Below are 14,678 nucleotides of genomic sequence, written 5' to 3' on the forward strand. Positions count from 1 at the left end.
GTATGTTGGAACATTTGTTTTTTTTTACCATTCCCTAGGTTTTAATCCTATCTTGTAATGGAAGTAGACGACCTTGTTTAAATCAGAATTCTTCCAGACCAAAGATTTGAATATTTTATTTTTTACACTTACACCTGATATTCAAATTCTTTCAACTTTAAAGATATCATTCTGGATAAAGAGAAAATATAGCATTAGAAATAAATATAACATGTGTAAAATATTATATTTACCCATTACTTTAAATCGTGACGTTTATATTATATTATTATTTATATATTATCCCAATTTTCTAAGCACTGGAGGGTGGCCCCGCCCCTTGCTTCCAAGAAACAGGAATAGATGACCCACAAATATTTTGTTTAGTAAGGATTAGCCAGTAATTTAAGTATAGGCGTTGACGTTGAATTAATCTCCTACATATTATGATATCAATTTTTCTTTTATAGAATAAATTAGTGGTAGCAAAGTTTGTGTTATTTTGTACAATTTAGCCTAACACTCAAAAAATGATTTGCTTACTAATGACACTCTTGAGGGTAGCATCAATGTCAGCCCAGTACTCCCTTTTTAAAAGCGAAGCTTTTCTATAATTAGGGTCGGTCCGTCCGTCCGTCCGAGATAGATAGCTTTTATTCGTTAATTTAGGCATGTTAGAATTGTCCTATCGATTTCAAACTTTGCATGATGATTCCTGTAGTAGTTGGGTACGATTTAGAAAGCGTAGCAACTCTATAATCATTACCAGAATGTCTGTACGTCCATTTTAAACATGTTGATTTTTCTACTTTTTTAACAACAAATTTTCAAGTGTTTTAATTATCCATTTGATCTGATTTTTGGTATATTGATTCCTGGGACAACAAAGAACAATATTATAAGCGAAGCAACTCTATAATCAAGTCCAAAAATGTAAGTATGTCCATAAACATTATCCTGTTTTTAAGCAGTTTTTCAAAAAATCACCTACAATTTTAATTCGACATTTATACATTTATGTTCCGATTTTTCAGTTCAGATACTATACAAGTGTTAATGTCCGTTTGTCCTACCGTTTCAGTGCTTCGCTTTTATGGATGTTGTCATCCTTGTTTTTTCTTTTTTTCTTTTTTTTAGATTTTGGTTTTATACAACATTTTAAAGCTTTAAGAATACTAGCGGCTTCGCCCCTGGGGGCTTTGCCCAAAGAGGTATAATTACAACTTCTATTACCTACCCAGCGGAAAAAGTAAGAATGGATCGCAAATTTTCGCGAATAATTGGCGAATTCGCAAAATTAGCAAAATTCGTAAAAATTCTGTTTCCCACCCTCCAAGAAAACAGCCTAAAACCACCACAGGACCAGTAGGTATATTGACTGAAGATTATAATCCGATTGGTTCAGTGGTTTTAAGGGACAGACGGACGGACAGACAGACATCATTCTACTTTGTATTATAGATTGATAAAATATGTATATGTATTTTTGTTTGTTCAACGTTTCGCAAATAAATGTCAAAAAGTATAAATAAGAATTCATAATGAAAAATTCTCGTATGGAATTTGCCAAAAATAGGAATAAATAGGAATGACGCATATAAAGGTTCACTCCAACTGTATGTTTAATGTTACCAGCAGAAACAATCAGCCAAGTGGTTTTATTTCTTTATAAGCCTTATGAGATTTGGTACACTTCTTTAATAAAAATGGAAATATGGTTATTTCAGCTGCGGCTGAGGGTGGCTGTGGCTGAGAATGGTTTGAGAAGCTGTGGCTAAGGGTGCTTTGGATGTAATAAAAATAAAATTTACATCCACGGCTAAGAGCGCAGATATGAATAATTTAATTAAAACTAAATCTATTTATTAAAAAATGTACTCATTCATAAACTTAGAATAAGGTTACTGAATAGATTTTCGATAATTAAGATAATTTGTGGCCCTTCACAACACTCTTTACCTCACTTTATATATAGTTATCGTGCAACTTAAATATTACATATTGCTCTACAAACATAATTATTTTCAAGATGGATGGATTATAAAGCTAAAATACAATTACATCCATAAGAGAAATATCTATTTAAGTCTAACTTATAGAGTTTACTTATGACAATACATGTGTTTTTATCCCATAAATCTGTAGAATAAACACCTTCAAATGTCAAATAATAGCACAGTTTTATAATTTGATAGGGTAAAAGGATAAATATATTGAAACTGTATAAATCAAGGATGACAACATCCATAAGCAGCGAAGCACTAATCTATTAAGAAATAAACAAATGGACAAATCAAGATAACTTCAAAAAATAAGATTTATGTCTTTGAAAGTTTTTTTTTTACCTATTTAATTATGGTGCATAATTAAGGGAATATTGGCAAGAAGTTTCAGCCGTGTATCTTTTGTAGCAGCCGAGAAAATCTGTTGTAAAAAGTAAAAATGGCTAAAGCAGTCCCACCGCTTTAAATGTTTTACACTTGACTATGCCCCATATTAGTAGGAATGTTGATCTTTTACAGGAGCCGAGATAATAAGTTGTAACAAATAAAAGTGGCTAAAATGCTTAATTGAGATCCATATTGATGGAAATATTGACAAGAAGAATCAGCATTCTATCTATCATAGGAGCCGAGAAAATCACGTTTCTCCTAAAACATTTCAGACATACATACATACGGAAAGACGGACATTTCAAATTAAATAATTTTTTTTTTTTTGGGGGGGGGGGTAAATTTACCCCTGCAAACAGATTTCAGTGGGGGTATTTAACCCTTAAAGCAAATTTTACCCCCGGGTAAAAATTTTGGAGTGGGTAAAAAAAATTTGCGGCCATTTTAACCCCCAAAAAACAAATTATCCCCCCCCCCCCCAAAAAAAAAGAAAAAAGCTTGCACGCCCCTGCTAGGCCTAAAAAAACAGTTATGGGATGGTGCATTAGTTCGTTATCAACCAGGGAGTAAGGGAGGGGACAATGGGCAATTAATTCAATTTAAGAGTTTTTAAAGAAAGGCCATGAAAACCAGAATAATCCCGAAAATATGGTGGAAATTGTAAAGTGATTGTTGATTAAATCTAGAAAACCATAAACTAAGAAAAAAGTTCCAAGAAAAAAAACAATCATTTGAAAATAAGATTACCAGTATTACAGACTGACATAACCATTCTGTAATTAATTACTAGAAATATCTCCCTGGATCTCTTCAGATGACAGGGAAAGAGAAAAGAGTTTTGGGGGCAAGTGATGTGAACACGGAAAAAGGGGCAGGCAGGCGTGTAACTGGATGGGCAAGTATATGACCCGCACGCCTTCCTGCCCCTTTTTATCCTGTTTATTTCCCCCACCTCCCTTCTCCATTTCCCTTTCTCGTCTACTTTTAAAAAGGAGGTGGGGATGAAGGGAGTGAAATATAGTATGGGAGGGGGGCCGTGTATTTATATTTGAACTACTCTCTGTCTGCAAAACTATATATATTCAAAACTAACATAGCGAGTAACGGCATTTCTTGCGCAAGTCCCCAAACTCAGTCAGAAACTGCTAAATTCTTGCACATTACCTTTAAGCCAGTCCCCAAAGTCTGAGACTCCTAAAGATTGAATATTCGATCCATTGTCCCCTCCCTTACTCCCTGGTTATCAACGCTAATGAAATAGCTATGTGTGTGTGTGTGTTTAGATAAAGTATAGAATAAAATTAAGGTAGCTAGTCTAAAGTAAAAATTGAACTTTTTATAAACCAATATATAATGGCTTTTGTTAAAATCACGTTATGATGTTTTTTTTCTCCCAAAATTTTTTTATCTTTTACTTTGGTAATTTAAATTTTCAGAAAGCTATCATTGGGTTTCCTTTGTTTGAAAATATCATTGCTAATAAAAATTCAAAATAAATAAATTAATAAATAAGCACTTGGGTAGCATTCTATCAAGTTTTTGGATACTATTATGTAATACTAGATTTTTACTATTTACTGTAAAGTACAAATATTAAGGTTAAGGTGTTTATCAATTCCGTATAAAATTTTTAAATTCAAAATACAACATTTAATTTATAAACTACCAAATGACAATTTGTAGCTACCCACTTTCCAAAAAATAATCCCTCTATTTTTGTTTTTTCTATATGGTCCTTTTTTAATGTTAAACTCTGAGCACATTTAATAATTAAGCTAATGTGATCAAACACCATTTCTATTTATTTTTTAGAAGCAGACAAATCATTATTTTTTTCTAGAATTGTCTGCTTCTAAAAATGCCGCAGATTTATATAGCCTGCCTCCAATTGTCTATTGGTTGATACAAAACAAGCCGATCCTTATTGGTTTAGAGCAATAGGTAATTTGGAGCTGCCTCCAGTAATGTCATTTACTTAGGAAATGGTAAAAGTTGCAATATCCCATTAAAAACTAGGCCGGACCTAATTTTTGGCCAGGTTTCCTTTCCCTTATCCCTGTTGTTTACAAAAACAAAAACAAAAATTAAAAATTTTGGAAGTTGGGATTTTTTTTATTTTTGGGAGGGTTGGGGTGTCCCACCCTGCAAGATAAGAGCTTAAAACCACCATAGGAGCAAGAGGTATATTCCCTGAAGAGTAGAGCTCAATCGGTTCAGCGGTTACTGAGATTTTTAAAAAAATGTAAATAAATTTTTTTGGGGGGGTGGTTTTTTTTTTATTTTTTTGTGGGGTTGGTGGTGTCCCACCTCGCAGGAAAATAGCTTAAAACCATCACAGGACCAGTAGGTATATTCTCTGAAGGGTAGAGCACAATCAGTTCAGCAGTAACTGAGATCTTAAGCTTCAGACAGACAGACGGACAGACATAAAGCTACTTAGATAAATTATATTATATTAGCGGCTACGCCCCTAGAGGCCTCTAGTGGCACTTTAAATGTTTTTTTTATATTTAAAATATGTCTATGTTGCGTTTGACGTTTATGTTTGTGTTGAACTATCTTTCTAAAATCAAGAAACGTAAATTTTTTTCGATTTTTGTGATTTCTCTTGGGAGGGTGGTGGTACCCTCCCCCAAAATAATTAAAAATTATGAGAATATACCCTGTTAAGAAGAACGTGATCGGTTCAGCGGTTAGCGAGATCCTTCAGTACAGACACACAGACAAACAAACAGACAAACATCCTGTTACTTTAGTATTATGATTATAGTATTATAGATAAAACAACATCTTTTAATCTGAAATCAAACATATACATATTACAAGCAGACAGACCAGACTTTAACAAAACTCCAGGAGAATTCACAGACAGACAGAAAACTAATATACCAACGGATTTACAGACAGACGGACAGATTGACAGATGTATGGACGAATGGACATACAGTACATACAGATAGGTATATACTATCATCTATAATACAAAGTATGTCTTGATGTCTTGATGTCTGTCTGTCTGTCCATCTGTCCCTTAAGATCTCAGTAACCACTGAACCGATCGGATTCTACTCTTCAGGGAATATACCTACTGGTCCTGTGGTGGTTTTAGGCTGTTTTCTTGGGGGTTGGGACACCCCGAACCCCCCCCCCCCCAAAAAAAAAAAAAATCCCCCCGATTTTTTTTATGAATTCGCGATGTAAATATACCTCTTGGGGCAAAGCCCCTAGAGGCTAGGGGCGAAACCACAAGTATACTATATAGTACATCAAATGCTTTATAAATGTCAAGGTAACTTTAAATAAGACATTTTTATCATCAAAAATCTTGTATATTGCATTAGTCTGAATATGAAACAAATAAAAAACTCATACACTCACAAAAGTAGCTTTTATAATTAACGAAGCCTTTTATGTAAGATAAAAGACACATTCATGTATATTTTACTGTTTACTTGTGGTCATTAGATGTAACTTAATACGAAAGAATGGTATAATGATACGAGACAATGTGTAAAATAATGAATCCCGTCATGCGATAGTCTAATGTAGGAATTACATTTATATAACCAAAAAAGTAAAGATATGAGAAAATAGTATGACTTTGAATATAAAAATATTTTGAAATAGAATCAAGTTGATCTTTTTGTAGAAAATGCATAAACAGATATAACAATGTATAAATAGCGGAATAATTATGCCAAGTTTGAAATAAATAGAACTATTCCAACATGCATAAGAGCTATTCTTTACGGGCATACAGACAAACGGACATGCTCTAATTATAAAAAAAGTATTACATACTGTTCAAAAAATTTTGTATTTTAGGACAAAGATTCCAAAGTTCAATATTTGGGAAAGATTATTGACTGTCTCTCATTTGCTACACAGACACAAATACAGGTAAATACTTTTATAATACATTTTACAAAGCAAGTTTTTAAAAAATCATTGTTAAAACAAAAGTAATTATTTCTTCTTGCACAATAACATGTTGTATAAACAAATGTTAAATAGGATTTAGAATATTTAATGATTTCCTAACACTTTATTTTTAGAAGCCAGATTCGAAAGCTATTTGACAAAAAAGAAAAATTTTAAAATATAATTATTAAACAAATGAAACCTAATGTAAAACATGTTACTAAATAGTTTTCTTTTCTTATTCTCTTTCCATGGAATAATACACTTTATGCTTTTATAGCTTTTTAATCTTACCAATGACGGGATTTCCTTTGCTATGCTTTAGATTTAGAATTTAGATGGCCTTAAATATGATTTATTGATCTTCTGTAGTAAAATGTTCATAAGAAAGGAAAACAATAAATAAGAAGGGGAGCAAAAATAATTGAAAGGGCAGGAACAAAGATGCTAAATATGTCAATATTTATTTGGTAGGGGATTTTTTTTAACTTTAGATGAAGTAATTTTAATTTAAGTGAATTACAAATTATCCCCTAATCTATCTTTTACAATTGTAGAAAAATCATTTACTCACTATTAATATACCCCTGACCTTTAAAGTAAAAAATCTGAACCTTATGCACTGAATTTAGAAGTTAAATATTTGCTTACATGACATATCGAGTTTTAAAAATTTTCTGTTTATCTTTATCTGTATTCTAGGATGATTGTTTATAAGTGAAAATAAGATGAAAGTCTGATATCATTTATCTGTCTGGTCTGTCTATTAGATCTTTTCATGAAAATACCCTTTTTCGAATTTCAATCTTCTGCTAACCTAAAAAGTTACTTTAGGGGCCTAGAAATATATGTACAAAATTTCAGCTCTCTATCTCTACTGGCGACCTAGCGCCAGGCATGTAAAATATCAACAGATAACGGTAGCACGGCGGTTTTAACAATATCTCAGTAATGTGCAGGTTTTCAGCTCTTCTGCATATTTCAATTTAAACACATAAGGCCAAAGATATTATATCCAAAAAATCTTTTGTCAAAGTCTACTCTAGACCTAGCGCCAGTCAGTTTTCTAAAATCATGCATTTTATACCTGTGAAAAATGAAATCGCCAGCGCTAGGTGTAGAGTAGACTTTGACAAAAGATTTTTGGGATATTATATCTTAGGCCTTATGTGTTTAAGTTGAAATATGCAGAACACCTAAATTCACCTTCCAAGCCATTCTCTAAGCATTTTAATTTTTTTTGTTGAAATAACGGGATTTCAAAACTGCCTTTTGAAAAGGCCTAAAAAATATCTTTTTTTGTCTCTTTTTTCACTGTATATAGTTACAACTTATTAAGATATTATTTTCAGGTAAAAAAAATTGGCGCTTCCAGCACCAAAACCGGCAAAAACAGGCAGTTAAACTTCTGAACCCCTACTTAATCCCCTGACAGACCCCCCCTCTATCTCAGCTCCTGTTACAGATAGAGACGTAAAACTTTTTTCTGGTTGTTCATGTGTATTTTAAGAGAATTACTTTTTCTAGTCATAGCGGTCAGACCGCTCCTTATCCGCTTTTTAGCGGCCAGCCGCTAAATATTAAAAAAGCTGTAGAGCGGCCAATTTTAAAGCTAGGAAAACCAAATTTTATGACAAGCAATTATTTTTCATAACAAAAAAATGCTTTTTCTGACCATCGCCAAAAAATGACAAATAACGGAAACTGCCAATTTCGGCGGTAAAACGGTGGTTGGCGGCGCTAGTTTTATCTGTTTATGATCACAATAAAGACTACATACAAAAATTGGCTGGTCTAGAGCTGTTTTAGAATTCCGCTACTGGCAGCTTAAAAATGGCAAAACTACAGGTAGGAAATAAAAAATCAGTTAAAAATCGATCAAGGATACTAGCACATAAGAATCTAACTTCGTTTTCTTTCCATGATCCAGAATGTTCTATGAACAGTTAAATTTTGAAAATACATCTTGCATTTGAAAAGGAAAATAAGAAAGATAATATGTAATAGGATGGAAAAGATCATATTGATGTTTTTAATAATTATGGAGATGCAACATCCAAATTTCAAAATTCTTTGAACGTACAAACATGACTCTTAAAGAAATGCTTTGCATCTAGTCCACTTACTTATATTCTCCATAGCTTCATTTACATCACAAGTTTAACATACAAACACTTTATTAAACAGACAAGGACAAATTTGGCGGTAAAACGGCAGTTGGTGGCGCCAATTAATATTTTTATCTGTTTATGATCACAATAAAAGACTACACACAAAAATTGGCTGGTCTAGAGCTGTTTTAGAATTCCGCTACTGGCAGCTTAAAAACGGCAAAACTACAGGTAGAAAATAAAAAATCAGTTAAAAATTGGTCAAGGATACTAGCACATAAGAATCTAACTTCGTTTTCTTTCCATGATCCAGAATGTTCTATGAACAGTTAAATTTTGAAAATACATCTTGCATTTGAAAAGGAAAATAAGAAAGATAATATGTAATAGGATGGAAAAGATTAAGGTCTGGAAAGGGTCAAGAGAGTTAATTGTTTAAACTAATAGATTTTTATTTTAGTCAGATGCCAGACGCAGACAATTAAAAAAAAATTAACATTTAGAAATATTATCAATTTGTCTACAAAGGGTTAACAACAAAATCAAAATATAAAAATCTAATTGGTAGTGCTAATGGGGCGCTCTTCCGATATTATGGCATGGAGATCGCTCTTCTATGAGTACTACTTAAATCCTACTTTTACTGCAATACACATAGACATTCTCATCGTCGGCTCATCAGTGTAGAATGCTTTTCCTTTTATTCCCACAAGTATAATACGAATTTGGTTGAACCCGTGGTAGTTCAACAAATACCCACACGAAGTATTATATTGCTTTAAGCTAAGAATAAATGGCTGGTTAGGATGTTCGATCTATATCATATAAGTATATTAAGCACTTAAGAAGGAAGATGGTTTTATAAAGTGTATTTACATTACAAGTGAATCAGTTAGGTATGAAATATTTACAGGATAGGAGATAATAAACATAAGTAGTGTAGGACAGAAAAGTGCCCTAAGTCCAAAGCATTCAATTGTGCATAGTGTTAGATCTCTAACATAAGACCTAGGCACAATTCATGCTAAGTACTAAGGGACCTAAATTTAAACTACAATGCATGCTAAATTAACTAAGATCATTACCTTTCAGCCAGGAGAACTTGATAGTTCGAGAGTCAATGAATAACTGAGATATTTTAAGAGGTGCAAGTTATAACAACAACTATTTACCAGGATCTAAGTCCTTGTCTGTTTAATAAAGTGTTTGTATGTTAAACTTGTGACGTAAATGAAGCTATGGCTATAGGTATACTTAGTATTACATAATGGTTTTATGATTACTTTAACAATAGATATGATGTTTTATATAAGCATATAACAATATTCAATCACATACAGATTACCATGATTAGGCTAGTATTACCCATATGGTATTTTATTGGTAAGAATAGACTAATAAATGCATAAAAATACATAAAAAGTGCCTAGTGGCTGACCAGAGTAATTGTGTCTTGTGCCTGAGGTGCGCGCGATAATTACTATGGCTTGTCCAGGGATAAGGGATAAGAAACCTGGCCATAAATTAGGTCTTGGCCTGGTTTTGAAAGGGATCATGCAACTTTTACCATTTGCCTAATTTAATGACCTTACTGGCGGACGGCTCATATTGGCTGCCGCTCTAAACCAATAGTGTTCTGTGATTTGGGCTTGTTTTGTATCAACCAATCACCAATTGGCGGCGCCAATTGGTGATTGGTTGATACAAAACAAGCCCAAATCACAGATGGCGGAAATTTTAGGTTCAAATTACCAAAGTAAAAGATAAAAAATTTTGGGAGAGAAAAAACTTCATTTTAACAAAAGCCATTAATATATAGGTTTATAAAAAGTTATGTTTTTTACTTTAAACTAGCTACCTGAATTTGATTCTATACTTTATTTACACACACACACACAGCTTTTTTATTAGCGTTTAGGACGAACCACTGCGTCATCCCAAAACTGGTTTATTAGGCCTAGGCTTGAAATAGGCCTGAAATGATATTTTCCTACGTTTCCCATCCCTTATCCCTGGGCTTGTCAATCATTATTTAGATCAAAGCTTTATATGGTGTTAAATTTATAGAGAATATAAGTAAGTGGACTAGATGCGAAGCATTTCTTTAAGAGTCTTGTTCGTACATTCAAAGAATTTTGAAATTTGGATGTCACATCTCCATAATTATTAAAAACATCAATATAATCTTTTCCATCCTATTACATATTATCTTTCTTATTTTCCTTTTCAAATGCAAGATGTATTTTCAAAATTTAACTGTTCATAGAACATTCTGGATCATGGAAAGAAAACGAAGTTAGATTCTTATGTGCTAGTATCCTTGACCGATTTTTAACTGATTTTTTATTTCCTACCTGTAGTTTTGCCATTTTTAAGCTGCCAGTAGCGGAATTCTAAAACAGCTCTAGACCAGCCAATTTTTGTATGTAGTCTTTATTGTGATCATAAACAGATAAAACTAACGCCGCCAACCGCCGTTTTACCGCCGAAATTGGCAGTTTCCGTTATTTGTCATTTTTTGGCGATGGTCAGAAAAAGCATTTTTTTGTTATGAAAAATAATTGCTTGTCATAAAATTTGGTTTTCCTAGCTTTAAAATTGGCCGCTCTACAGCTTTTTTAATATTTAGCTGCTGGCAGCTAAAAAGCCGATAAGGAGCAGTCAGACTGCTATGACTAGAAAAAGTAATTTTCTCTAAAAATACACATGAACCAACAGAAAAAAGTTTTACGTCTCTATCTGTAACAGGAGCAGAAATAGAGGGGGGTCTGTTATGGGGTTAAGTAGATATACAGAAGTTTAACTGCCTGTTTTTGCCGGTTTGGGTGCTGGAAGCGCCAATTTTTTTTTAACTGAGAATAATATCTTAATAAGTTGTAACTATAAACAGATAAAAATATTATTTAGCGCCGCCAAACGCCGTTTTACTGCCAAAATTAGCGGTTTCCGTTATTTGTCGTTTTTTGGCGATGGTCCGAAAAGGTATTTTTTTATTATAAAAAATAATAGTTTGTCATAAAATTTGGTTTTCTTAGCTTTAAAATTGGCCGCTCTACAGCTGTTTTAATATTTAGCGGCTGGCTGCTAAAAATTGGATAAGTAGCGGTCTGACCGCTATGACTAGAAAAAGTAATTCTCTACAAATACACATGAACAACCAGAAAAAAGTTTTACGTCTCTATCTGTAACAGGTGCCGAGATAGAGGGGGGGTCTGTCAGGGGGTTAAGTAGGGGTTCAGAAGTTTAACTGCCTGTTTTTGCCGGTTTTGGTGCTGGAAGCGCCAATTTTTTTTTAACTGAGAATAATATCTTAATAAGTTGTAACTATATACAGTGAAAAAAGGGACAAAAAAAGATATTTTTTATGCCTTTTCAAAAGGTAGTTTTGAAATCCCGTTATTTCAAAAAAAAAATTAAAATGCTTAGAGAATGGCTTGGAAGGTGAATTTAGGTGTTCTGCATATTTCAACTTAAACACATAAGGCCTAAGATATGATATCCAAAAAATCTTTTGTCAACGTCTACTCTACACCTAGCGCTGGCGATTTCATTTTTCACAGGTATAAAATGCATGATTTTAGAAAACTGACTGGCGCTAGGTCTAGAGTAGACTTTGACAAAAGATTTTTTGGATATAATATCTTTGGCCTTATGTGTTTAAATTGAAATATGCAGAAGAGCTGAAAACCTGCACATTACTGAGATATTGTTAAAACCGCCGTGCTACCGTTATCTGTTGATATTTTACATGCCTGGCGCTAGGTCGCCAGTAGAGATAGAGAGCTAAAATTTTGTACATATATTTCTAGGCCCCTAAAGTAACTTTTTAGGTTAGCAGAAGATTGAAATTCGAAAAAGGGTATTTTCATGAAAAGATCTACTGTCTATAATCTGTCCACCACAATAGAGACATGGACAGATATTCTAAAAACTGTTCATGGCCTGATTATCTCAACGGTCTCTCTATAAAATGATTAAAATAGGATCTGATGATATTTTTTGTTTTTTCTTTTTAACATATTTTTATTTTATTTACAATTTGAAATATTTCCATTATTTTTTTGTCAGAATATAGTTTTATATTTATTGGAGCGGTTTACATTTTCCCAAAAATATGATTGTAGAATTTTATCAATTTATGTTTATTATACAGAAACAATACTCAGTTGTGAGTGGTTGGGTCATTACAGGGTGATAACATAAATATTTCTTTTTAGTAGCCTAGTGAAATATATTTTTTCATAGGATGCATCACATGTTGATTCCAATTTCTCATTCAAATACATTTACCCAACTTCCCTTTGGTTTGGAAAAATTATGAATTTGAGTATTTTGATTACTCAATAGTCTGTGACGCGGAAAGCGTTATAGATTTCGATAGAGCTTGGGTTGCCTTCTTATCTTAGGTCCAAACACTAAGAACCCTAAAATTACTATTTATAAATTACCAACCATGATTACAGATTGACAACTGTATTTTAAAGTATATACCTATGGTAATAAAAAATCTAGGAATAAGATTGTTTTGATACACACTGTAAACTAATTGTTATAGCACATCAATATATAAAACATACGGTAATATAATTTAGATAAATAGTAGAAAATAAATCCATTATAATGTTCAGAAAACATATATTTTATCATTAGGTTACCCCAGCGGCGTATATTGTTTACAAATTATTATAATAGAGAAAATTTTTTTATCAAGCTACACCGAGACAGAATATCTTTTTATTTTCAATTTACACATTTGTTTTTATAATAACTATTTTAATGTTCTAAACAAAATAGTCATACTCTTATGCTAAGACATCATCCCATATTAGTGTTTATCATTTTATTATGGGTTAACTTATTTTACACTAGCTGCTGAGTAAGAAAGAGATAAAACAATAGTCTAAAACCTTAAAAAAAACTTATATCTAAAAATAAAATGGCCTAAAACCAGCCCTGGACCTTTGTAAAGCCTCCCTAACACGAAGATTAAAAAATCAGTTTGAAACATCCATTAGCTTTAGGCAAAAAAACTTACTACTTTACATAATAGTATTACCAATTTTTTTCTTTTAATTAATTCTCCACATGTTGATATTATTCTATTTGCTTCCGATTAAGCAGGATAAAAAGTCCGGAATATTTTTAAATTAAAATTTTTGTTGATAGGTAAAACCTGGAAAGATTGTAAGTGGTCAAGAGGCAGACAAAACTAACCTTCTACTCCAAGCACTAGCCACTGTCATTGAAAATAAGGTAAATGTTAAAATTCAACAAAAGTGGTTTCACCCTTTACCTCCAAAGGTTTCACTCAAGGTGGTCAATTGGAGAATTCTTCAACTTTTTATTTAAGGTTTAGATAATTTTTTTTAGAATGATAATACACACTCACACACGTTCAAGTTTTCAATTTTTCTACAGTGTTATTAGTAGATATAGATTTCTTGTAGTAATGCTTAATTTTGTCATATATACTTTTTATGGAACTTTGAGGAAAAAACTTGTTAAATAGAATATAGACAATTGAAATTGTTTTTATCATGATGCTTTATGGTAAGGTTTACCAAGCTTTTCTTTGTTTCAATAGTTTAGCTGCTTTGAATTTGCTTAGTTGGTGACAAAGAAAGGAAAGTAGGATACAGTACACTGAGTATACAATTATTCCCTTTGACTAACAATTATATAATTATAATCAAACCAAAACTCATTCCCTTCCCCTCTTATCAGAAGCGCAGCCACTCTCTAAATCTGTAAATACAAATTTCTCTATTTTTATTTTAGCTTTCATAAAGGCAATTTGATTACCTAAATAAAGTTAATTATACGATTTTTTTCCTATACAATAAATTTGTTTTTTTCCGGTTGTTTAATAAATCTTTTTAGCATGCTTATGTACATAACTAGCCTTGTTTCTTGCATTTGGTGTATGATTTTTTTGTTTAAAGGTCAAGTGAAAACATTATATTGATCATACAATATCCTTAACTCAAGTAAAAAATTAATTCAACATTAATAGTTGTTTCTCGCATCGTATTATAAACAGCTTTCCGCGGATATAGAAAGTACAATTATAAGACTAAAACCATTATTTAACCCGTGCCTTCGGCACTTCGGGGCTAAAAAAATGGTTTTAATCTTATGATTGTGCATTTTTAAATTCGTAGAAATATACGATACTAGACATAGTTTTTTCGTATGGATGAGAACCGGTTCCTATCCACCGGATTCGAATGAATACGATAAAATTAATGAAGTTTTTTTTAACTTTCAATCATTT

General features: G+C 32.2%; 1 protein-coding gene across 1 annotated transcript in view; it reads left to right on the forward strand.

Annotated features, from left to right (window-relative positions):
• IFT54 (intraflagellar transport 54) overlaps positions 1-14,678 on the forward strand; it is a 40,345-nt gene that overhangs the window by 1,344 nt on the left and 24,323 nt on the right. The window contains exons 3-4 of the mRNA XM_080158187.1: positions 6,198-6,272; positions 13,571-13,657. Of these exons, the coding sequence (XP_080014313.1) occupies positions 6,198-6,272; positions 13,571-13,657 (162 nt within the window). The remainder of the gene's footprint in view (positions 1-6,197; positions 6,273-13,570; positions 13,658-14,678) is intronic.

The sequence above is a fragment of the Acartia tonsa genome, chromosome 1 (genome assembly GCF_053477335.1).
Source record: "Acartia tonsa isolate MP-2025a chromosome 1, ASM5347733v1, whole genome shotgun sequence".
Lineage (NCBI taxonomy): Eukaryota > Metazoa > Arthropoda > Copepoda > Calanoida > Acartiidae > Acartia > Acartia tonsa.